General features: G+C 42.1%; 1 protein-coding gene across 9 annotated transcripts in view; it reads right to left on the reverse strand.

The window, feature by feature from the left end:
• Positions 1 to 26,430, reverse strand: part of SLC35D4 (solute carrier family 35 member D4) — a 146,305-nt gene that overhangs the window by 36,311 nt on the left and 83,564 nt on the right. For 2 of the 9 annotated variants that reach the window (XR_013525803.1, XR_013525804.1), the window contains exons 14-15: positions 6,943 to 7,964; positions 6,668 to 6,858 (exon numbers count right to left, since the gene is read on the reverse strand). The exons of 4 other annotated variants lie outside the window; for them this stretch is intronic. Coding sequence is in view for 2 of the 5 variants with exons in the window: in XM_054244064.2 (XP_054100039.1) it covers positions 15,402 to 15,470 (69 nt within the window). In the remaining 3 variants the exon portion in view is untranslated. Of the gene's footprint in view, positions 1 to 6,667; positions 6,859 to 6,942; positions 7,965 to 12,466; positions 15,471 to 21,953; positions 23,536 to 26,430 lie in introns of those variants that run through there. 3 more of the 9 variants (XR_013525805.1, XM_054244064.2, XM_008979606.5) reach the window with 3 other exon arrangements.

The raw sequence follows: 26,430 nt of genomic DNA on the forward strand, positions 1-26,430 counted from the left end.
GAAGGAACAGCATGAACGAGCCCAGCACACTCCACCACTGAAGGTTAACTGGAATGCCAAGTGTGCGGTGGATTAAAGGCCACTGTCGAAGCCAAAGGAAAACTGAAGATAGTGAAAAAAATCAATAGTTTAAAACCCCTTTTTCATAGCAAGGTATTTTAAAAGTTCCATGGAGAATCCTATTCATTTAAAGATGAGGTGAAGCTGGTCCCAGGAAGATTAGGCATGCAGTTTTATCAGGAGACAAGAGGCAGTCCTCCATATGGATGCCAAGAGAGCTTCTCACAACCCCGTGAGTTGGCAGGGAGGGTCCTGGGTGCTCCCTGGCTGGGTCACAAACTGGCTGAATAACCTCAGGCAGACCCATCCCCCTCCTGGATTTCAGGTTCCTCTATAAAATAAAGGGACCATCTAGAAAGTATTTCTCAGGGACTAAATTTTATTCTTTCCCTTATTATCTTTCTTCGAAGGGGAAGGGGATTTTATTCATTTCCTGACTTGTTCCAGTGAGAATTTTCAAGAAATTTAAAAAGATGGATGAATTCAGACTCAGAATATCAATTAGAAGTAGGTAAGAAACATGAAGGAAAGGGGAAATCAAGGAGAAGAAGGCAGAGGAAGGCCAGGACAAAATCCATGCCAGGGCAGCCACCATGCATGGGCGGGGCTCAGAGTGTGGCCACATGATTCCTGGCAGCCAAAGTGAAGAAGGTGGGTGAGTTGCACACTGAGTGTCCCTAAGATTCTGGCAAACCAATGCTTCGGAGAAGCCATTCAATGTTAATCTATCTTCTAAGTTTAAAATGAAAATGTTGTTACAGACATTCAAGCATATGTTCCAAAGAAAGCAGACACCTTTAACTTAATAAATCTGTCAGCTGCCACATCAGGGCCCAATGTAAAGATCCAGAGTAAAGAAATGTGTTATCTTGTCCCCTCCAATGTATAAGGTACCCTTCTTTATGAAAGCTAAAAATATAGAAATCTGAATTGTGTGGCCAGGCACGGTGGCTCATGCTAGTAATCCCAGCACTTTGGGAGGCTGAGGCAGGTGGATCACTTGAGTTCAAGATCAGCCTGGCCAACATGGTGAAACTCTGTCTCTACTAAAAATACAAAAATTAGCTGGGCATGCTGGTATGTGCCTGTAATCCCAGCTACTTGGGAGGTTGAGGCAGGAGAATCGCTTGAGCCCAGGAGGCAGAGGTTGCAGTCAACCAAGATCACATCACTGCACTCCAGCCTGGGTGACAGAGAGGGAGGGAGGGAGGGAGGAAGGGAGGAAGGAAGGAAGGAAGGAAGGAAGGAAGGAAGGAAGGAAGGAAGGAAGGAAGGAAGGAAGGAAGGAATCTGAACTGTGGCCTTTCCATGGTCCCACACACACAAAGGAATGTCAGCTGCTGACGTGCCACCCCCCCTCCAAGTCTGGGTGCAGCCAGGAGCCCACTAAGTGTCCTCGATTGAGAAGAAAATAATGCCCGTCAGTGGCTACTTTTCATAAAGAACTCTTAAAGTCTGTGGACAAGGCACATGTACATTTTCTGAAGGCAAGGAGTATGCATTTCAGAATCCCCTTGCAGTACCCTTAGTGACTCGGTTTATTCATCTCTACAGCAAAATGTGATCTGCGGATTGTGTGGCCATCTCCCAAATGCTGGGAGACAGCAATACGCCTGGTGGCCCTGCCATGTTTCCGGTGGTCACTGACTGAGCATGTGCTCAGGACAAAGCATCTAGCGCCTGCTCTGTGATACAGCAGGACGCAGGCTGCGGGATCCCTGTCACTGTCAACGGAGCTCATGACTGCTTTTCAGACAGACCAGAACCAAGCAAAGCCCACGTGCAGGGAGCAGCCCTCTTTCCGAGTGGACTCAGAGGCCACGTCCTTCAACTCAGGAGGTTGCCGTACCATGGACACTGCTCTCTCCCCCAAGTAGACCCACCTCATTGCCACTCCTATCATCTTCCCTTCCAATACAGTTTCTAGCGACCAATCAACTCTGATTCAGTAAGAGTTACACCTTTGTAACTGGTTCTTGTAACCAGGTTTAAACTCTGTAAAACAAAGATGTAACTAACCATTTTCAATGGTATTTTGGGGGTAGCATATTGAAGGTTATGTTATTTTTCCAATTTCACTTTTATAGGTGAGACAGTCATGATTCTGAAAACAAAACTGTAAGACTCAATACGCAGTGAAGCATCTCCCTCCCGCCTAGATACCGTCTGCTCAGTTCTCATTTCCCGCCGTCATGTTTCTGATGTATTCAAGTTTCTTTACGCACATGTAAGTGAATAGGAATTCAGCCTGAGTTTGTTTCTTTTTCTTTTTACAGAAAAGTTAGCATAGTACACATACAGTTACATTTTTCACTTAGTAATTCAGATATTCCTCAACTTACAACGGGGCTACACCCCAATAAATCCATCACAGTGAGACAAACCATTGGAAGTCAAGGACTGTACTTGGGGATCATTCCCTGGCAGCACACAGAGAGTGTCCTCAATTTCTTCTTCTACAGTATCCACTGGCCAGACAGAGCACAGGCCCCTAGTGATGGACACCAGGATTGTTTCCTGCTCTTAGAAACAATGCTGAATTATAACCCTGCACATACGCCTTTTTTTTTTTTTTTTGAGATGGAGTCACTCTATTGCCCAGGCTGAAGTGCACTGGCATGATCTCACCACAATCTCCACCTCCTGGGTTCAAGCAATTCTCCTGCCTCAGCCTCCTGAGTAGCTGGGACTACAGGCATGCACCACCACACCCAGGTAATTTTTGTATGTTTAATAGAAATGGGGTTTCACCACGTTGGCCAGGCTGGTCTCAAATTTCTGACCTAAGGTGATCCACCCGCCTTGCCCTCCCAAGGTGTTGGGATTAAAGACGTGAGCCACCTGCCCAGCCACATATGCCATTTTATACTTATGGAAATGTATCTAAAGGATAAGTTCCCACAGGCTGAAGTACTGGGTCAAAGAGAAAACATATTTTTAAGTATAGAAAGTCATTGAGATGTTTCACAGAAAGAAGACATGACTGAAAAAGTTCAGTGAATTAACTCTGAGAGTTTGGCTAAGAACTCCCTATCAGCCGTGTGTGAAGCCCAGGTTTGCCCCTTGGCCCCCCTCACCTGGCTAGCCTATGGGACTCCACTGCATGTTTATAAAATCAGAAGCACTCAGCCGTACCGCTGGGATTTTAGCTGCTACAGTGTGTACAGTGCATAACAGTCCTCATACAGCTGCCAGAGGGAATACACTGCCTTTTCTGCAAACTGAACACTGGAGGCTTTTGAGATCACCACAAGTCTGTTACTGCACAAGCCTTTGGAAGTGTGGGGCTGGCAAGAAGAGCAAGGCAGCTGCTGAATAACTGCCCAGACCCAGGCACCAGGGCAGGGAGGGCAGGAATGAGGCCTCCACCAGTACAGCCAGTGCCTTTCATTCATTTCTCTTTTTTTTCAGAAAGGGTTTCACCCTGTCACCCAGGCTGCAGCGCAGTGGTGCAATCATAGCTTACGGCAGCCTCGATTCGCTAGGCTCAAGCAATCTGCCTTCCAAAGTGCTGGGATTACATGCGTGAGCCACTGTGCCCCGCCTCATTCATTTCTGTCCTTGATCAAAGGCCTATTGCATGTCAGGCACTGTGCTCAATGCCCATGGCCACTGATAAGCCTGGTGCTTTGGACCCCCCCAGCCTCGGCCCTGCCGCTGCCTTCTCAGGCCTTTATCAGGGCAAGAAGCCTCAGGACTGGGTAGCTATGTGAGCCCACCTCTTTAGGTGAGCCCTGGCACTGTGTCAGCAAGTCATTCACCTGGCTGGGCCTCCATTTCCTCATCCATCCCAAGAAGGGGAAAATATTCCCAATACTGCTACATAGAAACCCAAGAGGTCTGAAGAACAATCCCATTTCTGTAAAAATAGACAAATCCAGGAATGTGTATATAAAAAAATTCCCACAGAAGAGAGAGATACAAGATGGCTGATTACTAGCAGCTCAGGATTGTAGCTCCCAGTGAAAATGCAGAGAACGAGAGGACGCCACACTTTCAGACGAATTTTTGTTGCTCATGGACCAGGAGATTCCCAGTGGAGGAGCCCTATGGGTCGCCAGCGCGACTCTTGTGGCTGGCGCAGCGGTTCTCGGTGCAGCATAAATGGGACTGGGTCCCCTTTTGGCCAACGTTTGAAGCTCCGGGAAGGCAGAGTTGCCCATTCAGCTGATTGAAAAGGGACTCAAGAGGGAAGCCAGACTGGAGATTCCCAGGCAGAAAAGTACCATGAAGCTTAATGCTGCTGTTTTAGCCAACACAATGGGTTGCTCAGATTCTGGTGGTGGGAATCAACAAGCTGGACGTCTACTCAGAGACGTAACTTGAAAGTCAGTAATTACAAAGATGACAGGTGGATAAATTTACAATGAAGGGAAGAAACCAGCATAAAAAGGCTGAGAATAGCCAAAATCAGAGTGCTTCTCCCTCTAAAGGGGATCACAGTTCCTCATCAACAAGTGAACAAGGCCTGATGGAGAACAAGTGTGTTCCATTAACAGAATTAGGCTTCAGAAGGTGGATAATAAGAAACTTCTGTGAGGTAAAAGAACATGTTCTAGCCCAATGTAAAGAAACTAAGAACCTTGAAAAAAGGTTTGACAAAATCCTAAGGAGAACTGACAATTTAGAGAGGAATATAAGTGAATTAATGGAACTGAAGAATACAATAGAACTCCATGAAGTATGCACAGGTTTTAACAGTTGAATTGATCAAGCAGAAGAAAGGATATCAGAGGTTGAAGACCAACTTAATGAAATGAAACGAAAAGACAAGATTAGAGAAGAAAGAGTAGAAAGGAATAAGCCAAGTCTCCAAGAAATATGGGACTATGTGAAAAGACCTAATTTACGTTTGATAGGTGTACCTGAATGTCACGAAGAGAATGAATCCAAGCTGGAAAATATTCTTCAGAATATTATTAAGGAAAACTTTCTTAACCTAGTAAGGCAGGACAATACTCAACTCCAGGTAATCCAGAGAACACCACAAAGATATTCCTCAAGTAGAGCAACCCCGAGACACATAATCGTTAGATTCACCAGGGTTGAAATAAAGGAGAAAATTCTAAGGGCAGGTAGAGAGAAAGGTCTGGTTTCCCATAAAGGGAAGCCTAGCAGACTCACAGCAGATCTCTCAGCAGAAACCCTACAAAAAACTAGAAGAGAGTGGGGGTGAATATTCAATATCTTCAAAGAAAAGAATTTTCAATCCAGAATCTCATATCCAGCAAAACTAAGCTTCATAAATGAAGGAAAAATAAAATTTTTTGCAAACAAGCAAGCACTCAGAGATTTCATCACAACCAGGCCTACTTTACAAGAGCTTCTGAAAGAAGCACTATACACAGAAAGGAACAACCAGTATCAGTCATCCCAAAAATTTACCAAAAGGTAAAGAGTATCTCCATAATGAAGAATCTATATCAACTAATGGGCAGAATAGCCAGCAAGCATTAAACAACAACATTGAACTCACAAATATTAATATTAATCCTAAATTTAAATGGATTAAATGCCCCAATCAAAGACACAGACAGGCAAATTGAATAAAAAGTCAAAACCCATTGGTACACTATATCCAGATCCAGATCCATCGCATAAGCAAGGACACACAAAGACTCAAAACAAAGGGTTGGTGGAAGACTCACCAATCAAATGGAGAGAAAAAAACAAAACAAAACAGGAGTTGTAACTTTTGTCTCTGACAAAATAGACTTTAATAGTAACAAAGACTAAAAGAAACAAAGATGGACATTACATAATGGTAAAAGGATCAATGCAAGAATAGGAGTCAATGATCATAAATATATATGCACCCAATATAGGAGCATCCAGATACATAAGACAAGTTCTTAATGACTTATAAAGAGACTTGGACTCCCACACAATAATAGCGGGAGACTTTGACACCACATTGTTAATATTTGACGGATCAACGAGATAGAAAATTAACAGGCACATCTACGATTAGAACTCAGACCTGGAACAAGTAAACTCAGTGAATATTTATAGAATTTTTCACCCCAGGTCCACAGAACATACATTTTTCTCAGTATCGCATTACACCTATTTTGAAAGTGACCACATAATTGGAAGTAAATCACTCTTCAGCATTTGCATAGCATTTCACAGACTTAAATGAAATATTGGTTGGCTGTTTGTTATTTTCTTCCCTTATTCCTTCCTGTCTCCACTGTTAAGCACAATTATCGGCATAAAGGAGGCTTTTGATACCTATTTTTAGATTGCAGTCCAGCCTGGGCAATAGAGCAAGACTCCTGTTCTCTCTCCCCCTTTGTGTTTCTCTTTCTTTCTTTATTTAAAAAAAAAAAAATTCCCACAGAAGAATATACTCTAAAATATCTATTGTGGTAGAGTCCCATAAGCTTTTCTTTTCCTTTTCATTTACTTTCTACCTTTTCTATACTTAGCTTTTTGAACTTTTCAAATAAAGAGAGTGACTAAATGGTTTCTAAGGTTATTTTCTAGAGATGTTGTGGGTCAAAATTAAAGACACGGTAGCCAGGCACGGTGGCTCACGCCTGTAATCCCAGCACTTTGGGAGGCCAAGGCAGGGGGATCACGAGGTCAGGAGATAGAGACCAACCTGGCTAACATGGTGAGATCCCGTCTCTACTAAAAATACAAAAAATTAGCTGGGTGTGGTGGCGCACGCCTGTAGTTCCAGCTACTTGGAAGTCTGAGGCAGGAGAATCGCTTGAATCTGGGAGGCAGAGGTTGCAGTGAGCAGAGATTGTGCCACTGTACTCCATCCTGGGTGACAGAACGAGACTCTGTCTGAAAAAAAAAATTAAAGATACAAGTTAAAGGGAAAGTTATTTATTTCAATAATGGTGAATACCCCTACAGTTAAATACTCACCGGAAAATTCAAATCCTGACCAGGGAACCATGCCATTTGCATTCCTACACATGACATTTGCCCATGCTGGCTCATGTCTCGGGGTGGCTGGCATTCAGCTCTCCAGATGGTTGGGCTGCAGGTGTCCCTAAGGTGCACCCTGACAGTGGCTCTGCTCTGCCCGAGCTGCAGAGTGAGTTTTTCTGGCTTACATGACAACCTACTTCCCTTCCATTCCTCTGTTCTCCATTAATCTCCATCAGCCTCTCAGTTTCCTGGAGGGTTTTCTACATTGTACAGTTAACTGTAAAGAAAACTGCAACAGCAGCAAAATGTGGGGTGAGGGGGTCCAAACACAAGCACCCAGCTACTTGGGAGGCTAAGGCAGGAGAGTCATTTGAACCCGGAAGGGGGAGGTTGCAGTGAGACGAGATCATGCCATTGCACTCCAGCCTGGGTGACAGGGGAAGGCTCTGTCTCAGAAAAAAAAAACCGGATGTGGATGCTGTAATGGTGCCCTAGGAGACTACTCACCCGCATCACAGTCAGACTCAGCCATTCAAGCAGCACCCACATGAGAGGAGAGTCACCAACATGGAGCCTCTCAGAAAAGGCCCAAGGGCAGCCTGGGCAACTAGCCCATCTCTATAAGAAACTGAAAAATTAGCCAGGTGTGTTGGCTCACACCTGTCATTCCAGCTACTCGGGAGATCCCAGCCCAGCAGGAGTGTCCAGCCCCGGAACAACAGCATTCACTCGGTTAAACCTCACGGTCTGAGGGTGGCAGCTGTGCCGTTTTCCATAATTAGTCAGGAAGAGTGCACCTGACGGGGCACGGTCCTCACCTGTGGGGCACAACCAGAACAAGAAACACTTCTGCAATGCTACTGGGAAGTCTGAGCTCACCTTCTTTACCTTGGCACCGAGCTGAAGATCTACTAGAAACCGTCTCCAACCACGGATGTTCAGGAGAAACGGTGGCCACCGCCCAGAAAGAGGTGTCCTTTTTCTAGCAGGTGAAACTGGCCCCACTCCACCACCACCTGGGAGACAACACAAAACAAGAGGCCCCAGGGGTCTGCCTGGGAAGCTGCTGGGCCTGAATGTCCTCTCAGCAGTTAACGGGCACGTTCAGCACGTGGGGCTCTGCTTTCTGAATGAGGCAGCATTACAGCATCCACATCTGATTTTTTTTTTTTTTAGACAGAGTGTTCCTCTGTCACCCAGGCTGGAGTGCAATGGTGTGATCTTGGCTCACTGCAACTTCCACCTCCCAGGTTGAAATGATTCTCCTGCCTCAGCCTCCTGAGTAGCTGGGAACATCCAATTTTTAAAACTGAAGTATAACATAAATACCATGTAGTATACGAGGCACAGGAATCTCAAGTACACGGCTTGCTGAATGTTTACACCCTTCACACCCGCACAGCTGCCACCTGGACAGAGATACCAGCCCTTCCCAGCACCGTGCCAAGCACCGCAGGTTCCTTCCAATCCATTTACCCATCCCAAATCCCCTCTGTGGCTACGTGCCCTTTCCTACTGCGGTGAGGATTCCATTGTACAAACAGGTGAAATTTATGGACTATTTCCTCTAGTTAGGTGCTATTATGAATAAAGCTGCCATGGATTTGCTTGAACATGTCTTTTTTTTTTTTTTTTTTGAGAGAGTCTTGCTCTGTTGCCCAGGGTAGAGTGCAATGGAGTGATCATAACTCACTGCAGTCTTGAACTCCTGGGCTCAAGGAATCCTCCCACCTCAGCCTCTGAAAGGGCTAGGCATACAGGCACGCACCACTACACCTGGCTATTAACAGATTTTTTTTTTTTTTTGTAAAAAAGAGGTCTCACTATGTTGCCTAGGCTGGTCTCAAACCCCTGGCCTCAAACGATCCTCTCACACTGGTCTCCCAAAGCACTGGGATTACAGGTGTGAGCCACCACACTTGGCCTTGAACATGTATTTAAAAAAAAGTAGCCTGACTGATATACAATGCCCATACCATAAAATTCACCCCGTGAAAGAGCACAATAGCTTTTAGTATACTCACAAAGTTGTGCAACCATCTAATTCCACAACAGTGAACATACCTTGTTGTGAACATATGTCTTCGTTTCTCTTGGGTAAATACTGAGGTGGGGGGTTTACTTCGTTATTACGTAGATGTTGTTTAGCTTTGGTGTTTTCTAAAGCATAAATGTCATTCCACGATCCTCACCAGCATTTGGTATTGCAAGTTTTTTTCACTGTAATCATTCTTTTGGGTGTGTGATTCCACATCAGAGTTAATGCCACTTTGTCTCAATTCCCCATTCTCTTACTGCCAAACTGAAAGCTGAAATTTCATCTAGCAATAGAGAACTCTTCTAACAATCTTTAGGACTGACATTTTTTTTCCTTTTCTTTTGAAAAAATAAACACCAGTGTAGCACTTCCAAAATGTTATATAATATGATATATCAGGTCTGCTGAGATACTTCAAAAATTGAAAAAAAAAAAAGACTAACATTAACTGCTTAAGACACATTAGTTTAAATAATTCTTGCGACATTTCTGTAAAGTGTATACAATTATTCCCATTTTACATACAAGCAAGCTGACACATAAAGAAGTTATTTGATTTTTCTAAGGTCACACTTTCCAGAGAACGAGATTCTTACCCAAGTCTTCCTGACTCCAAAATGCTGGGTGCTTGTCCCTTCTCTCTACAGTCTCATCTCCATATAGAGATGAGTCTTATTAAGATAGGCCATTCTATACACCTGCTGAGTACATTTGCTGACATAACATCTTTGTACAAGGCAACATGAAAAAAATTTTCAGGATAAAAGAAACCTTCATTAAAAGCATGAGTATTGAAACCAGGTTATATATTATGTAATTCTTAAACATTCTTAAACAGCCCAACTATAACTTGAAGAAAATAATAATAAGCATGGCTGACTTCATAGAAGATACAGGCTTCAAATAATCAGGACTGATCAGATCTGGGTGGTTCATACAGCAGTAGCTCAATAACCCAAAAATGCATCTACCGTCACTGCCCATGGGCTCAATACCAGGCCGGTTAACTGTGGGTGGGGGATAAAATAAGGCATTCTGTCAGTGCTTCAAAGTGAACTCTTATTCTGAGTTATGGAGTGTTCTGTCTATCTGTGAAGGACAGAACATATATAGCATATTCCAATGGAAGATGAGATTTAATAACTGCCAAAGCATTGCACTCCCTTATCCTAACATTTTAAGGGTGCACAGAGGAAGTAAATCCACTGCATGGCACAGCCCAATGGCAGCAAATGTTTGGCAATTTGGAATAACCGGATCAACGCTGCTCCCAGTGAAATTTCTAAGGCAGAGGCAGGAATGCAAGGCCTGCAGTTATGAGAATACTCCTACTTCCACCTGAAGGAAAAAATATGTTTTCACAGATAACAAACCCTCCCTTTGTGGGCAGAGGGCAAGGCATAGGTAGCAACAGGTGACTGCATCACTGAAACTGAAGACTTGGAATTTCAAGAGGATAAGTCTAACATTGGGTGAAAAAGTAAATTCTTTCGTTCTTTTCTGGAGGGGGAGGGGTAGCCACTGCACAAAGGACTAACCTGAGACTTGAAAACAATGACTCCTAATTCCATGTGGACTACAAATTTTGAAAGTATTGTAAAAGTCACCAAATCTTTTGCAATTCAAATTATGCCTCTGGGTGCTCTGCTAGATGTTGGGGATGTAACCCTGGACGTGCCCTGCCTTCCTTGGGCTCACAGGCTGACATAGCAGGTGGATTGCTGGGAAGTACAGTTACCTGATTATTATTACTCTTCTGTTTTCCTTTACTTCTCCTGACAGGGAGAAAAGAGAAAGTGGTGGGCATTTGATTTATCAAATCTTGACTAATCACCTACTATATTCAAGGCCAACTGTAACCACACTGGAAAATAGTGCAGAAAACACACAAAGCCCCAAGTAGGAAATAATGGCCTGAGGGTGAGGCAGGAAAGAAACAAGACAAAATTCTTCTAGAACACAGATGCAACCCTGGGCCTGCTCCCTGTGCAGCAAGCCGCACCCCGGCCCACCCCACCCCACCCCAGAGCTCACACTAGAGGACTGACGTGGAAGTGTAGCCAGGGAGTCCCTGTTCCCCACAAGATCCTCCCCCTCAACCCTTCTCCTGTCAAACTGTGCAGAAACCACCAAAATTACAAATTCAGTCTCATGGCTGGTTGTATTCACATGATACAAAGCAATTAGTTGTTGACTTAAAAACTTTTCTTGTTGCATATTTGACTGGCTATTTTGGAGTCCTATAAACAAGCACCATTTGCTCACACTTCACTGTCTGGCCTTAAAATTAGACACAGTCTACTTATACCCAAAAAAAGCAACACCAAAAATCTTCACCTAAAAAAATGACCAGGTTAGTGCAAAGTGCCAATGTACAGTCAAGAAGGGGAAAAAGGGCCAGGGGCAGTGGCTCATGACTGTAATGCCAGGATTTTGGGAGGTCGAGGCAGGTGGATCACTTGAGGTCTGGAGTTTGAGACCAGCCTGGCCAACATGGTGAAGCCCCATCTCTACTTAAAAAAAATACAAAAATTAACTGGGCATGGTGGCGTGGGCCTGTAGTCCCAGCTACTCAGGAGGCTGAGGCAGGAGAATCGCTTGAATCAGGAGGAGGAGGAGATTGCAGTGAGCTTAGATCACACCGCTGCACTCCAGCCTTGGTGACAGAGCAAGACTCAGTTTCAGAAAAAAAAAGAAAGCAAGAAGGAGGAAAAGCAAGTTTGGACTACTTTTTGAAAGAGGAGAGCAATTTGCACAGTAAAAAAAATGGGTGAATGACTACACTTTACACAAATCCCACTTTTGGGGAATAGAACAGGAAAACAAGCGTGAGGAGGCCGCCGGGTATCAGGCCACCAAGATGTCTCTAAGGCACAACATAACAGAACAGTTATTTTCACAAAACTGCAACAAGCCAATATCTGCTAAACAATCTTTCAAAGCTACATGCCATGCCTTTCTATCACTGATGCATCCGAACTTAGCTTTACCATAAAAAAGTCTGCTCCTTCAAATTTCCCAAGAGCTGCTTCATCTGGGCTGTTACTCCGCTGACACAGGCCATCGGTCCTGGCCATGGTCTGCCCTCTGGTTTGGGCACGAGCAGAACCTGACATGCTCTTTGCTAATTGCCCTATGTTCTTCCACACCCTAGGGAACTTAGTTTTAGGAAAACACAAAGAGGGTCTTTACCAAGAAAAGCGAACCCCAACAGAATAAATGGCACAAGGAAAGGAAAGAATGGGTATATCACAAGACCATGGGGCAATGACGTTACTCTACGAGCTACATGCAGAATTCCATCTTTCTGTTTCTGATGGGAGTGCAAAGGTGTGCAGAATAAAATCAGTTTATGAGCAAGCACTCGCTCCACATGTTTATTCAGTACCATCCTACAATAAGCCAAGCACACATCAATTCATCCCCTAGGGGAGGCCTTGCAAATGTTCCCAATTAACTGGCCTTGATATTGCACAAACGAGTTTCCTTTTTTTTTTTTTTTTTTTTTTAAGTTATCTAACGGCACCCATAAAAACCTTAGAGTCAGAAAATTTGCAGAAAGTAAAGACATCTCCTCAGTAAATGAACAAATGATAAATGAGCAAATTCATTCAGGTCAGAAGTTGTGAAACAGAATTGTTACATATTTTTGCAACACAGAAGATTGTGATGATCAAAGGCACTAAAAATAGCCCGAAAAAAATGAAGACAACATAACTGGAAATGAAAAAAAAAACAAGAACCTTATTCAAAATAGCAAACTGTCCACTCATAGCACTCACTTATCTAGGAATTATTTTGACAATAGGAAATGGAATTTAATAAAATTTTTTCCTGAATCCAAAACTGTATTTCCCCTCCCACATTCCCTCTGGGAAACCTTGTTCATAAACAAACAATTCCCAGCTAACTAACTTCTTGGCTGGCTCTTTCCATGCGAATGGCAGCTCCCAAACTTGCCACTTCATGTTCCGGTCGCCTCATCAGTGATGTCATGGAAAGACACCAGACATGCTGTTATTATTGTTGAGCTAGAGTCTGCAAAGGAAATTATGCTGCCGCCTCTAGGTCTTAATTTTCCATGAAAAATTATTCTCATTGCCATAGCTGCTGAGACAGTGAAAAAGAAAAATGATTTAATTAGGGAACAGCCATAATTAGATTTTTTAAGTACGCTCTTTCAACATGAAAGTTACATTACTGTACAGCTTCGTGTGGTTTAACAGTGTATTTTCATCAGACCCTTCCAGAACATATGAAGGTCCTGAATGACAACCGAAGGAAGAAAAGGAATGCTAAACTGCTATCAGGAAGTTATATCTGAAAGGAGCTTTGAAACGTGATAGGAAGAAGTGAGCAGCTAAGATGGGAAGAACCTCAAATAGTGAACTGGGGAGACTAGTCCCTTCTTTTGTGCTTATCGTTCCACATCCAGGGGGTAGAGAAAGACAGTAACAGGCTCCCCACCTGAGAGAGTGTGGCAATCAGGATGAGAATGCAAGGATGACTAGAAAGAAAGAAATAACAGGCAGGGCACGGTGGCTCACGCCTGTAATCCCAGCACTTTGGGAGGTCAAGGCAGGCGGATCATGAGGTCAGGAGATGGAAACCATCCTGGCTAACATGGTGAAACCCCGTCTCTACTAAAAATACAAAAATTAGCTGGGCTTGATGGTGCGCACCTGTAGTCCCAGCTACTTAGGAGGCTGAGCCAGGAGAATTGCTTGAACCCAGGAGGTGGAGGTTGCAGTGAGTCAAGATCCAGCCATTGCACTCCAGCCTGGTGACAGAGCTAGCTTCCATCTCAAAAACAAAAGAAAGAAACAATAGTAGTAATAGAATACAAAGTAGAAAAATGAAGAGAATCAACTCTGTTCAGCATAGACTTGACCTAGGAGAGCAAAGTGTGATGGGCTTTGTAAACATAATTACAGGCTTTCCCCTGTAGTCTAGAGAGAGAAAGAGAAAGAGAAAGAGAGAGAGAGAGAACCAGAAATTGAACCTTTAAGAACTATGATTACAGAATATGAGAGATTTGTTTACTTGTCACCTCCTCAGAAGTTCAAGGTATGATTCAATGTTAAGTCTTGAAACTTCCCTACAAATGTATCTCAAAAAATTAGTGAAGGGTTAAAAAAAACTACATTATTCAGAAGTCATGAAATCTGTGTGATTCCACATTAAAAGAAATTCATCTTTTTCTCTTAATTCCACCAGAAACATCGAGAGTTTTACGAAAGGTCTCGGAGACATTCTAAAATTCTAAACGTGGAACCTGAATAACATCTGTTGACAACACTTTCATGAGTTCATCGTATATTTCAAACAGGTTTAATTTTATCTAGTACACTGACATAACCGAGCCTTCTTCTTAGTTCAGTACTGTGGCAACAGATCAAGACACATGTCAGTATGTCACTGAAGAAAGACATTAGACCCTGCCACTACCTTCACCCAAGCTTCTGAAACCTGGAAAAATAGCAGGAGAGTTAGGCAGTTGAAACTCAGAAAAATTCCTAGGCAGCTAAGAGATCTTCATAAGGATACATCAAACAGGCTGAAATTTACCAGCTGACTCGCCTCTTTAGGGAAACTCCTGTATGGGAAACATGGTCAGGGATGGTGGTCATGTTACCCACAAGGAGGCGTTGTTATGGAGACAGCTTTGAAGGATCTCTGGCAATTCCAGTGTATAATTAAGGCTAGTGAGTGATCACAGAACAGTCAGCACGGTGGTCTCCATGGAAACCACCAAACATACATTTTCACATGGAGGGCAAATATTCTGAATCAATGACTCTTTATATAGGTTTAAAAACATTGTGAATGGTGCATCAATTGCTTCTTTTGTGAGACAATAACTGATTAAATATGCTGTGAGAGACCTTGTCTTCACGTATGCTGAATTATGAGCAGTGTCTAGAATAGACAGTCCACACTAGATTTACTACCTAGAACTAGTGAATACAAATAGTAAATTCAGACCCAGGAAATCACTGCTTAATTTCATGAGAGAATTAAAACAGCAGATTGTTAAGTCAAGGAAGACCTGTCAACCTAGCATTAATCTAGGGCTGTCTACATATTATTTAATCCTCTCAATAACATAGACATTATTATTACACTGTTTACAGATGAGAAAAAATGACTCACACACCTAGATAGTGGCAGACAAGACTCAAAGCTAGGTCAGAATTAAGTCTTGGTCTAGGTCCATATGACTCCACATAATGCGCTGTCTGCAGAGCACTTTTCCACCACCAGCCATTTCACATACATTATCTCATATATGCTGCTTTAAAACACTTAGGACATCAGGTTCTAGCATTTTCTAATTTTGCAAAATGTCCCCCACTCCAGTTCCTTGACTCCCTTCCCAACTTCTGTACCCACAATGCACTCCAGGTTGCAGGACTTACATGAGACCATGTCTGAGAAGGATTTGACCATCTTTCACTTCCATAGTATGAACAAGCATTCCATCCTAGGGAGCAATGGGAAGGAAAACCTCATGCCATAAGTGTAACAAGGTCTCCCTCTGTGGCTCAGGCTGGAGATAAGTAGTGCAATCACAGCTCAATGCAGCCTGGAACTCCTGACTCAAGCAATCCTCCTGCCTCAGCCTCCCAAGTAGCTGGGACTACAGGTACAAGCAATCATACTTGACTAATTTTTAAAAACTTTTTGTAGAAATAGTGTCTTGCTATGTTGCCCAGGCTGGTCTTAAATTCCTGGCCTTAAGCAATCCTCCTGCCTTGGCCTCCCAAAGTGCTGGGATTACAGGCATGAGCCACCACGCCCAGCCTGTAAGTATAAAATCTGACGTCCAAACAAAGCAAAAAGAGGGACAAACAATCCAATTAACTGCTTGTAGCATTTACAACACAATCAACCATGAGAGAAAGTGGAATTTGGAGATGGGGTGAAAGAAGTTCAGATTGCTGCATATTTCCAACTGTAATCAGTCTATTACATAATTCTTAAATCTGGCAAATGCTTTATTAAGCAGGCACTGATAATTAAAAATATAGTTCCTAGCAGATCATTATGTAATGCTACAATTGAATGTAAATGTGATTAGCATTTAGTCCTGAATACCAGAGAAAACTGTCAACACTGTCAGAGCTTGTTATAATCATAATGTTTTCGCACTATCTTTGGATATCTTCTAGTTCAGACTCCTTGCTTTATGGCTAAAACAACAGAGGATTAGAGGGTGTCTTAGTCCATCTGGACTGCTATAACAAAATACTGTAGGCTGGGTAGCTTACAAACAATAAAGATTTGTCTCTCACAGTTCTGGAGGCTGGTAAGGCCAAGATCACAGCCCCTGCAGAGATTCCATGTCTGGTGAGGGCTGCTGGCTCCGAGATGGCACTTTCTCACAGTGTCCTCAGGGTGGAAGAAGCAAGGCAGCTCTCTGTGAGCTCTTTCACAAGGACACTAATGCCTTTCATGAGGGCTCTGCCTTCATGATTTACCCACATCCCAAAGGCCCCTCCTCTTACTACCATCACCTTGGGGCTTAGGATTTTAGTGTATTAACTTTAGGGGAACATAGACATTCAGACCAGAGGAAAGGGGTTCAGCGAATAGTGACCACAGTCAAACACTGAGTACTTCTTCCTTTCCTTTTTTCCCAAGACACCAGTCCCTCTACTATGCACCTCATGGAAAAGACCAGAGCCACCATGTATGACTCGCTGCTGTCACTGCCCAGGGCATTTCCAATACCACCAAACTGTAGGAATCTAGTGCCTGGGCAACATAACAAGATCTCATATCTACAGAAAAATAAAATTAGCCTGGTATGGTGGTATGTGCCAATAGTCTCAGCTATTGGCACTGGGGAGGCTGAGGTAGGAAGACTGCTTGAGGCCAGGAGTTTGAGGATACTGCCACATGATCACATCACAGCATCCCTGCCTGAGTGATACAGAGATCCTGTCTCTAAAAAGAAAAAAAAAAAAAAAAACGAGTGTATCTCAAATCCCATGGATGTACCTGTTTCAGGCCAGCAGTACATTATGACATAGTTTTAGGGAAGGGGTAGGGGAGGCAAGTGGGTGCCTAGGCTGCAGCATTTGAGGTGCTTGTTCACACTCAGGCACTGACCCAGCACCGACGGCCCGAGAGTGAGGGCCACCCTCATCTTGGTTCCATGTATATGAAAAATGAAACTCTAACAATAGAAAATATAAATGAAACCAAATCAAAAGACTTATCCTAAGCAAGCTACGAAAAGTTATTTTTGCAGGGCCATAGAAAAAACAGACAAAGGCTCGGTTTTTTGGTCCGTCACTGTCTTCGGGACATGAGATGGTGGTAGCAATTACGGCATTAGCTTTAAAGGAAGAAAGTGATCTTACAGAGGCAGCTTTGAAGCGGGGAGCACAGGCTGGCTCCTCAGGCCCCACAAGCGTGGCTGCAGCTGTCTGGGGAAGATTCACCCCTGCTAGCTCTTGGCCACATAAACTCACTCTGACCTCCACTGCTTCTTCCCAGTGATGCTGAGAACTTGAGTCGGTTTGAAGCTGACACAAGTAAGACAAAGCACTACTCAATCCAGGAAGAATTCTCATGTGAGGACTGAAATCTGCTGGAGAAACTGACTAGGAGAAAACTATAAACACACACACCACATCTTCCTTACGCATGCCCCTGCATTTCTCTTCAATTTGTTCGCTTTGTTCTGCCTGAGTGCTTTACATTGCGCCTAAGAGAGGATCCTGAGATTTTATGAAGATGCAGTCAGATTTCACATGTCCAAATTTACCAAAATGAGAGGTTATTTTTTAAAGCATTGCTAAATATTCTGATATGTTTGACTTCTTAAGTTTTTTCTCAAATTTCCAGAGAGAGAAACATTAACAATAGTGATAGCAACATAAAATGACTTTGAAGGCACTTTTCCCCATGCTAAGTATTTACAGATCTGAGGAAGATACTGAAAAAGGTCAGGACCAGAGAGAGACGTGGACGCCTTCTCTCAGAACTTGGAACTGATGAAGTTGATGTGATATCTTCAAAAACAGCCCAAAATGGGGCCTTTTGGAACAGTGAAGAAGGCCCCCTTGGCCCCCTGAATGACCTCCCTACCTGTGTATTTTTTAATCTTCACATAAACCCAATTCTCTGGTACCACTGAAACATCCTCCTGAGTCACTTTCTGAACATGCTGGCATCCAGTGGAGGGCCAATGACATCATGGGAATGCTGTATTGCTAAGTATGATTTTGTTGTATTTCAAATGTCAGCACATTTTGATGTGTAGGTGGTCCAAAGAACAGATACATATTCTACCATGAGGATCACGAGCTTATTTTCAAATAGGAAAGAGAGAGAGAGAGAGAGAGAGAGAGATTGCTTGATGTACCCAAGGCTGGAAGAGAGAGATCTTAATGGCTCATTGAATCCAATTCTCATTTGAGAAGAATTAGCATTAAACCACAGCAACCAATTAAAAATCCTTCCTCTTCTGAATTAAGTATTGAGGAGAAAAGTATAAACCTCTCTCAGAATTTAAGAAGAAAAGAAAAATACAATAAATGAAAAAAAGACTTGAAACTAGTGGTCAAATGGGTAAAGTTATATACATAGGGGAAAAAATGTCCTAAATCCTAAAAGACAGGATTTAAGCACTATGCTTTCAGCACCATTACTTTACAGCTCTCAGGGGTGATTTGCATGCCATAAAATTCACTTATTGTAAAGTGAATGATTGCCAATGAACAAATTAATAAATTAACTTAAATGGTGATGCAACCATCACCACAATCTGGTTTGAAAGTTTTCATTAGCCAAAACTTTCCTTTGAGTCTATTTGCAGTCCATTCCTTTCTCCAATAAGCCACTGGTATACTTTCCGTCTCTCTAAATTTGCTTTGTTCTGGACATTTCACAAATGGAGTAATACCGTATGTATTCTTTTGTGACTGGATTCTTTAGCTGAGCATAGTATTCTTGACGTTCATCCATGCTGTAGCAATGTAATAATAGCCCATTCCTTCTGATTATTGAATAGTATTCCAAATTGTATATAGATGCTATATCTTGTTTATATATTCACTAGCTGATGGACAGTTAGAATTATTTCTACTTTGGGGTTCTTATGAATAATGCGAATATGAACATTCATGCATGAGTTCTTTTGTGGCCACATATTTTCATTTCTCTTGGATAGATTTGTAAGAATAGAATTGCTACGTTGTAGTCACTTTATGTTTAGTCTTCTAAGAAACTACCAAACTGTATTCCAGAGTGGATGTATAGATGCCTACCAGCAATTTATGAACATTCTGGTCTCTCCACATCCTTACCAGCATTTGGTACTGTCTGTATCTTTTCAAGAAATTAAGCAAGTGGGTGTGGGGTGATAACTCATCATGTTTTCGATTTGCATTTCTCTAATGACCAGTGATGCCACACACCTTCCTAGGTACTTATTAACCTATTATTATTAACTTATTATTAAGAAGACAGTAGATATCTTCTTTTGTGAAATATCTGTTCATGTCTTTAGATCAGTTTTATTTTTCATAAGTATCAACATTATCTCTTTTTCTTTTTTTTTTTTTTGAGACGGAGTTTCGCTCTCGTTACCCACGCTGGAGTGCAACAGCACAATCTCGGCTCACCGCAACCTCCGCCTCCTGGGTTCAGGCAATTCTCCTGCCGCAGCCTCCCGAGTAGCTGGGATTACAGGCACGCGCCACCATGCCCAGCTAATTTTTTGTATTTTTTTTTTTTTAGTAGAGTCGGGGTTTCACCATGTTGACCAGAATGGTCTCGATCTCTCGTGATCCAACCGTCTCGGCCTCCCAAAGTGCTGGGATTACAGGCTTGAGCCACCGCGCCCGGCCTATCTCTTTTTCTTTTTGAGAGGAAGTCTCGCTGTCGCTCAGACTGGAGTGCGGTGGCGCAATCTTGGTTCACTGCAACCTCCGCCTCCTGGGTTCAAGTGATTCTCCTGCCTCAGCCTCTCAAGTAGCTGGAACTACAGGTGCACACCACCACGCCCAGCTAATTTTTGTATGTTTAGTAGAGATAGGGTTTCACTTGACCTCAGGTGATCCACCTGCCTCAGCCTCCCAGGCATGAGCCATTTTGTCCAGCCTCAACATTATCATTTTATTTATTATTTTTAGAGTTTTGCTCTTGTTGCTCAGGCTGAAGTGTAATGGCGCAATCTCAGCTCACTGCAACCTCCGCCTCCTGGGTTCAAGCAATTCTCCTGCCTCATCCTCCCGAGTAGCTGGGATAACAGGCATGTGCCAGCACGACCGGCTAATTTTGTATTTTTGGTAGAAACGGGGTTTCTCCATGTTGGTCAGGCTGGTCTCGAACTCCCAACCTCAGGTGATCTGCCTGCCTCAGCCTCCCAAAGTGCTGGCATCACAGGTGTGAGTCATTGCGCCCGGTCTATTTATTTAATTTGTATTTTTTTAAACTTTTATTTTAGGTTCAGAGGTACATGCCCAGGTTTGTTATATAAGTAAACTGCGTATCACAGGGTTTTGATGTACAGATTGTTTCATCGCCCAGGCAATAAGCAGAGTACCCAACAGGCAGTTTTTCGGTCCTCTCTGTCCTTCCATCCCTCACCCTCAAGTAGGCCCCGGTGTCAGCTGTTACCTTCTCTGTGTCCATGTGTTCTCAACGTTTAGTTCCCACTTATAAGTGAGAGCATGCGATATTTGGTGTTCTGTTCCTGCGTTAATTCACTAAGGAAAATGGTCTCTACCTCCATCCATGTTGCTACAAAGGACATGATCTCATTCCTTTGTTTTTTTTTGGAGACGGAGTTTCGCTCTTGTTGCCCAGGCTGGAGAGGCTGGAGTGCAATGGTACGATATCAGCTCACTGCAACCTCCACCTCCTGGGTTCAAGTGATTCTCCTGCCTCAGCCTCCTGAGTAGCTAGGATTATAGGCGTGTGCCACCATGCCTGGTTGATTTTTGTATTTTTAGTAGAGACAGGGTTTCACCATGTTGTTCAGGCTGGTCTTGAACTCCTGACCTCAGGTGATCTGCCCACCTCAGCCTCCCAAAGTGCTGGGATTACAGGTGTGAGCCACTGCACTTGGCTGCATAGTTTCCCACAGTATATACGTGCCACATTTTCTTTATCCAGTCTACCACTGATGGGCATTTAGGTTGATACCATGTCTTTGCTATTGTGACTAGTATTGTGATGAACATACATGTGCATGTATCTTTATAACAGAACAATTTACAGTCTTTTGGGTATATACCCAATAATGAGATTGCTGGCTTGAATGGTAGTCCTGTTTTAAGTTCTTTGAGAAATCACCAAACTAATTTCCTTTAGACCATTTTTAAATTGGGCTGTAGGTCATCTCATTGAAGTGTAAAAATTCTTTATATATTTTGGATACAGTTCCTTTATCAGACATTATGATTTCCAGATATTTTCTCCTAGGCTATGGCTTGCCTTTCATTTTCTTACTGGAGTTTTTTTGAATTGTAGAAGGTCTCAATTTAAATAAAATACAATTTATCAATTATTTTATGACTTACGTTTCTGGTGTCATATCTAAGAACCTGCCAAATCCAAGGCCATTAAAGGTTTTTTGTTATGTTTTCTTCTAATAGTTTTCCAGTTTTAGCATTACCTTTAGGTCTGTGATCCATTGAGTTAACAATGTCAAGCAAGGATCTAAGACTGTTTATTTGTGGGCTGGTTTGTATATGGATATCTGATTGTTCCAACATCATTTGTTAAAAAAATAATCCTTTCCTCATTGTGATTGCCACCTCTGTTGAAAATCAATTCATCATAAATGCCTATTCCTACACCAATACCATAATGCCTTGATTATTCTAGCTTAGTACTGAATTTTCAAATCACCTGATTTAAGTCCCCCAACTTTATCTTTGTCAACATTGGCTACTGCATTTCCAAATAAATTTTAGGATAAATTTATGAATTTCTTTTTCTTTCTTTCTTTCTTTTTTTTTTTTGAGATGGAGTCTCACTCTGTTGCCAGGCTGGAGTGCAGTGGCACAATCTCAGTTCACTGCAACCTCTGCCTTCTGGGTGCAAGCAATTCTCCTACCTCAGTCTTCCAAGCAGCTGGGACTACAGGTGCCCACCACCAGGCCCAGCTAATTTTTGTATTTTTAGTAGAGATGGTGTTTTACCATGCTGGCCAGGATGGTCTTGATCTCTTGACCTCTTGATCTGCCCGCCTCAGCCTCCCAAAGTGCTGGGATTACAGGCGTGAGCCACTGTGCCTGGCCTAAATTTGTGAATTTCTACCAAGAAAAAATAAAAGCCTGCTGGAATTTTGATAGGGATTACGGTGAATCAATTTAGGTAAAATTTCCATCTTAACAATATTGCATCTCTCCATTTTTTTAGATTTTCTTTAATTCCTCTTAAAAAGGTTTTATAGTTTTCAGTGTATAAAATCTAATACATCTTTGGTGTTAGGTTCCTAAATATTTTTTCCTTTTCAATGCTGTTATGAATGGAATTGTTTTCTCAATTTTATTTTTATAAACATGACTGTTCATTACTAATATGTAAAATTTTGAGCTGTGTGCACTGGCTCATACCTGTAATCCCAGCACTTTCGGAGGCTAAGATGGGAGGATTGCTTGAGGCCAGGGGTTTGAAACTAGCCTGGGCAGCATAGTAAAACCCCATCTCTATAAAAAAATATTTTTGAAATAAAACTATGGTTGTATTTACTTATTTATTTAACAGACAAGGTCTTGCTCTGTCACTCAGGCTGGAGTGCAGTGGTGGTAATAGCTCACTGCATCCACAAACTCGTGAGCTCTGGCAATCCTCCTGCGATCCTCCTGCCTCAGCCTCTCGAGTAGCTGGGACTATAGGCACATGCCACCATGCCAAGCTACTTGTCTTATTTTTTGTAGAGACAGGATCTCACTATGTTGCCCAGGCTGGTCTCAAGTGATCTTGCCACTTCAGTCTCTGAAAGTGTGAGGATTATAGGCATGAGCCACAATACCCTGCCTTCAACTATTTTTATAATTTCCTTGGGATTTTCTATATATATGATGGTCTCATCTGTGAATAAAGACAATCTTATTTCTTCCTTTCCAATCAGGATGCCTTTTTTTTTTTTCCTATTGCACTGCCTATTGCATTCCTAAAAATTCCATTATAATTTTCAATAGAAGTGGTGAAAGTGAACATTCTTATGTTGCTACTGATCTTAGGGGAAAAGCATTCAGTCTTCTGGTTTGTTTTGTTTTGTTTTTTTGAGACAGAGTCTCGCTCTTATTGCCCAGGCTGAAGTGCAATGCTGTGATCTCGGCTCACTGCAACCTCTGCCTCCTGGGTTCAAGTGATTCTCCTGCTTCAGCGCCTCTGGAGTAGCTGGAATTACAGGCATGCGCCACTACGCCCAGCTAATTTTGTATTTTTTGTAGAGATGGGGTTTCTCCATGTTGGTCAGGCTGGTCTTGAACTCCTAACCTCAGGTGATCCACCCAACTCAGCCTTTCAAAGTGCTGGGATTACAGGTGTGAGCCAACGCATCCAGCCCCAGTCTTCTCCTGTTAAAGATAATGTTAGTTACAGGATTGTCACAGATTTTATCAGGTTCTCTTACTAGTTTGTTGAGAGTTTTAATTATGAATAGATGCTAGATTTTGTCATGATTTTTCTGAACCTATTGAAATGATTATGTATTTTTGTTCTTTATTCTATGAAAATAATGTATTACATTAATTTTTTTTTTTTTGAGACGGAGTTTCGCTCTTGTTACCCAAGCTGGAGTGCAATGGCGCGATCTTGGCTCACCGCAACCTCCTCCTCCTGGGTTCAGGCAATTCTCCTGCCTCAGCCTCCTGAGTAGCTGGGATTACAGGCACACGCCACCGTGCCCAGCTAATTTTTTGTATTTTTAGTAGAGACGGGGATTCACCATGTTGACTAGGTTGGTCTCGATCTCTCGACCTCGTGATCCACCTGCCTCGGCCTCCCAAAGTGCTGGGATTACAGGCTTGAGCCACCGCGCCCGGCCTACATTAATTTTTGTATGTTAAGCTAACCATGCATTCCCGAGATAAATCTCACTCAATCACTGTGTATAATTCTTTTTATATGCTGCCAAATTTGGTTTTCTAATATTTTGCTAATATATTTGTCCCTATGTTCATGAGAAATATTGTTAATTTTCTTATGATTTGTTTTGTCTGGCTTAAGAGCAGGGTAACTCACTTCATAGAATAACTTGGGATTTATTCCCTCTTTCTTTAGTTTCTAAAATAATTTTTAAAAATTTCTTCTTTAAATATTTGATAGAATTCATTAATAAAGCCAACTGGGGCTAAGCTTTTCTTTTTCTAAAAACCTAAGAAAGAGGCTGGGCATGGTGACTCATGCCTGTAATTCCAGCACTTTGGGAGGTCGAGGCAGATGAATCATGAAGTTAGGAGTTCACCAGCCCGGCCAAGTTGGTGAAACCACGTGGTGGCAGGTACTTGTAATCCCAGCTACTCGGGAGACTGAAGCAGGAGAATTGCTTGAACCTGGGTGGCAGAGGTTGCAGTGAGCCAAAATCACGCCACTGCACTCCAGCCTGGGCAATAGACTGAGACTCTGTCCCCCACCAAAAAAAAAAAAAAAAAAAAACCTAAGAAAGATTTTTAAATTACTACTTATTTACTTGTTATGGATGTATTGAGATTTTTCATTTCTTCTTGAGTCAGTTTTCCTAATTTGTGCCTTTCTGGGAATTTGCCCATTTCATCTAAATCAACTAATTTTCTCTCATAAAGTTATTCAAAATCCGAAGTTCTTTACAATACACAATCATTTTAGCTTCTACAGGATCAGCGGTAGCATCCAGTTTTGATAACTTCATTTCGTTTTGCTAACTCGCATCTCTCTCTCTTTCTCTCTGAGACAGGTTCTTACTCTGTCACCCAGGTTGGAGTGCAGTAGCATGATTACAGCTCACTGCGTCCTTGACCTCTCAAGTGATCCTCCCATTTCAGCCTCCCAAGTAGTTAGGAGTACAGGTATGTGCCACCATGTTCAGCTAATCATCTTAAAAATTCTTTTTGTAGACATGGGGTTTCATTACGTTACCCAGGCTGGTCTTGAATTTCTGGGCTGAGGTGATCTTCCTGCCTTGGCCTCCCGAAGTGCTTTGGTTACAGGCATGAGCCATCATGCCTGGCCTGTTTTCTCTTATTTTCTTGGCCAGACTAGCCAGAGGTTTGTCAATGTTGCTGATGTTTTCAAAGAATCAACATTAATCTACATTATTTTTCTGTTTTCTATTTCACTAATCTCCACATTAAACTTTATTATATCCTTCTTTCTGCTTACTCTGAATTTAGTTTGCCCTTTCTTTTTTCTAGTTTCTTAAGATGGAAGCATAAGTTATTGATTTGAGACCTTCATTTATTTCTGATATATGTGTTTACAGATATAGATTTCTCTTTGAGCACTACTTTAAGCTGTATCTATAAATTTTGATATGTCGTATTTCTGTTTCATTTGCTTAAAAATATTTTAATATCCATTGTAATTTCTTCTTTGACCCACAAACTATTTAGAAGTATATTTAATTTCCAAATAAATGGGGTTTTCTACATTTTTTCTGTTGTGAATTTCAAATTTAACTCTGCTATGGTCAGAGAACATACTTTATATGATTTCAGTCTTTTAAAACTTGGGGGTTGTTTTGACAACCAGCATACTATCTGTTGTGGAGAATATTCCATGTGCACTTGAGAAGAATGTATATTCTGAAATCAACTGGTGGAGTTTCACATACATTTCAGTTATGTCACTTGGTTGATAGTGCTGTTGAAGTCTTCTGTGTACTTCTATATTCATGCTTTTCTACTGAGTTGTTCTATCAACTGCTGAGAGCACAGTACTGAAATCTCCAGTTACTATTGTTAAATAATCTATTTTTCTTTTCTATTACTTGTTGCTTTGCGTACCCACTTCGGGGTGCTGTTTTAGGTGTATATGTATTTAGAACTGTTATATCTTCCTAGTGCATGAACACTTTGATCATTATTAAATGTCCCTATTTTTTTCTCTAGTAATATTTCCTATTATAAAGTCTATTTTGTCTGATTTTAATATAGCCACTATACCCAGCTGTCTTATGGTAACTGTCTGTGTGGTTCTTCCATCCTTTTACTTCCAGACTACTTGTGTCTTTTGCTCTAAGGTATGACTCTTACAGACAGCATATAGCTGTGTTTTGTTTTTTAAAAAAATCCAATCTGGCAAACTCTATTGTTTGTCGAGTATTTAGTCTGTTAGTATTTAATGTGATTACTGATATGGCTGCTAGCAACAAATCTCTTCATTTTCATTCATCTGGGAATGTTTTTATTTCTCTTTCACATTTGAAGAATAGCTCTGCTATATATCAAATCCTTGATTGACAGGTTTTTCCCCCAGCATGTTGAATGTGTCAT

The sequence above is a fragment of the Callithrix jacchus genome, chromosome 13 (genome assembly GCF_049354715.1).
Source record: "Callithrix jacchus isolate 240 chromosome 13, calJac240_pri, whole genome shotgun sequence".
Taxonomy (NCBI): Eukaryota; Metazoa; Chordata; class Mammalia; order Primates; family Cebidae; genus Callithrix; species Callithrix jacchus.